Genomic DNA, 1,716 nt, shown 5'->3' on the forward strand with positions numbered 1-1,716 from the left:
AATGCTGGGAAATCGATATGTCAATCCGTCCCTGCTCGTACCCGGGTTTGTAGCGCTCCTTGATCTTCCCTGCAGGAAGAACAATAATCTCTCTAATTGACCCACTGGGGAGGTTGGTGCACACAAAAATGGTCAGACCAGACTGTACATCTGTTTTGGGCACTCTTATGCTAATACTAAAATAGCAAAATGAGCGGCACACACGACYGTCTCGCTGCTATTCAGCCTTGCAAAAATATGTGAATGGGGCAAAATTAGAAAAATGTGTCCTGTCACCTCTCAGCTTAAACTGTGCTTCCTGCGAAGCCAGCCCGCGGGAAGGGGAGACTCTTCCAATACCGAAGAAAAAAAAATAAATCATTTTTCCATCTCCCCTTTTTCTCACATACTTCTATCGAATATTGTCCCTTTCTTTTCCCCACATGCCCATCACTATTTACTTTCAGAAATACTGGACGATTGAAGCTTCCCCGCGCGCACGAAATCCATAAATAAGAATGGATAAAAGAGAGAGAAACCTTCCCTAACACAGCGCAGGAGAAATCAGAGTGTTTTGCAAAAAGCACAAAACCCTCCAACCTTCCACTGCTTATCTCGGGGTAATTCCTTTTTGTTTTATTATTATGAAAAGTTCTTTCGTTTATGTGGTATTTTTTTCCCCTGAGGGAGGAGATTGTTTTGTTTTCTTTTATTTTAGATCGAATGAGCAAAAAGGTTGGAGACATTAAATGCCGCGAAACGGCCCTGCTCAGTTCTTAGGAAGCTGGAGACACATTTGCGTGCATAGGCATTAAAAAATAAATACATTAGCGTTTAAAATAAAATCCAACCCGCTCAGACTATTTTCCTAAAAACAGAAAAGTTAGAAAAAAGAGAAGAAAAAAGGCCGCTAGAGAGGAAAGGACCGGTTTCATTTCTCGCCGATCCTGAGAAAGGAAGCGGTCACGATCCCCGAGAAGCGGGCTGCGGGTCCCGCGCCGCTTCCCCGCTTTCTCCTCCCGAGCCCCGGCGCCGCGGGGGGAGCGCGCCCGCGCCGGGCCCCACTCACCGTGGCATTTGATGTCGCCCTGCGTGTCGTCGCGCTTGTCCAGCTTGCTCTTGCTGTCCTCCTGCTCGAGTTTTGGCCTGAAGCTTTCCGGGGCCGCGTTGCCCTCCTGTTTGGGAGTGTGGTGGGGAGAGGGGACGCTGGTACTGTAAGGTGCACACGCCGCCAGCGGTTTGCTGTCGCCCAAAATGTCCTTAATTAAAAAAGAAGAGGTGGAAGTCCTGGGGCCGGAGCTGGCCGAGCCCAGCTGGGGCGGCGGCTGCGGGGGCGACGGCTGCAAACTTTGCGGCGGCGGCGGCGGCGGGTGCGGGCCGAGGTGGAGGTGGTGCGGCGGCGGCGGGAGGCTCTCCGCCACCCCCAGGTGCGGCTCGGGGTGCTCCATGCTCACCGAGATGGGCGAGGAGGGCGCCGTGCCCACCGTGTCGATCTCCGAGCAGGGCGACGGCGTGGCCTGGTTTCGAAAATCCGCGGGCCGGGCGTCGCCGTGCGGGCGAAAGTCTCCGTTCATGCCGCCCGGGCTGCCGGAGCCGCTGCCCGACAGAATCGTGTCTATCCCGAAGCTGGACCCGCTCGCCCCCTCCATGGCGGCCCGCTGGCGCTAGCGGCGCCCCGGCATCGCCTCGGCCGCCCGCACCGGGCCGGGCCGGGCCGGGCGGAGCCGCGGGCGGCGG

The 1,716-nt window shown here is 55.8% G+C and overlaps 1 protein-coding gene across 1 annotated transcript in view; it reads right to left on the minus strand.

Moving 5' to 3' along the window:
- BARHL2 (BarH like homeobox 2) overlaps positions 1-1,628 on the minus strand; it is a 3,037-nt gene extending 1,409 nt beyond the window's left edge. The window contains exon 1 of the mRNA XM_085303723.1: positions 890-1,628. Within this exon, the coding sequence (XP_085159849.1) occupies positions 890-1,628 (739 nt within the window). The remainder of the gene's footprint in view (positions 1-889) is intronic.
- Positions 1,629-1,716: the final 88 nt, after the last annotated feature.

Source organism: Rhea americana, unplaced genomic scaffold (assembly GCF_003343005.1).
Source record: "Rhea americana isolate MKP2758 unplaced genomic scaffold, rheAme1 scaffold_2, whole genome shotgun sequence".
Taxonomy (NCBI): domain Eukaryota; kingdom Metazoa; phylum Chordata; class Aves; order Rheiformes; family Rheidae; genus Rhea; species Rhea americana.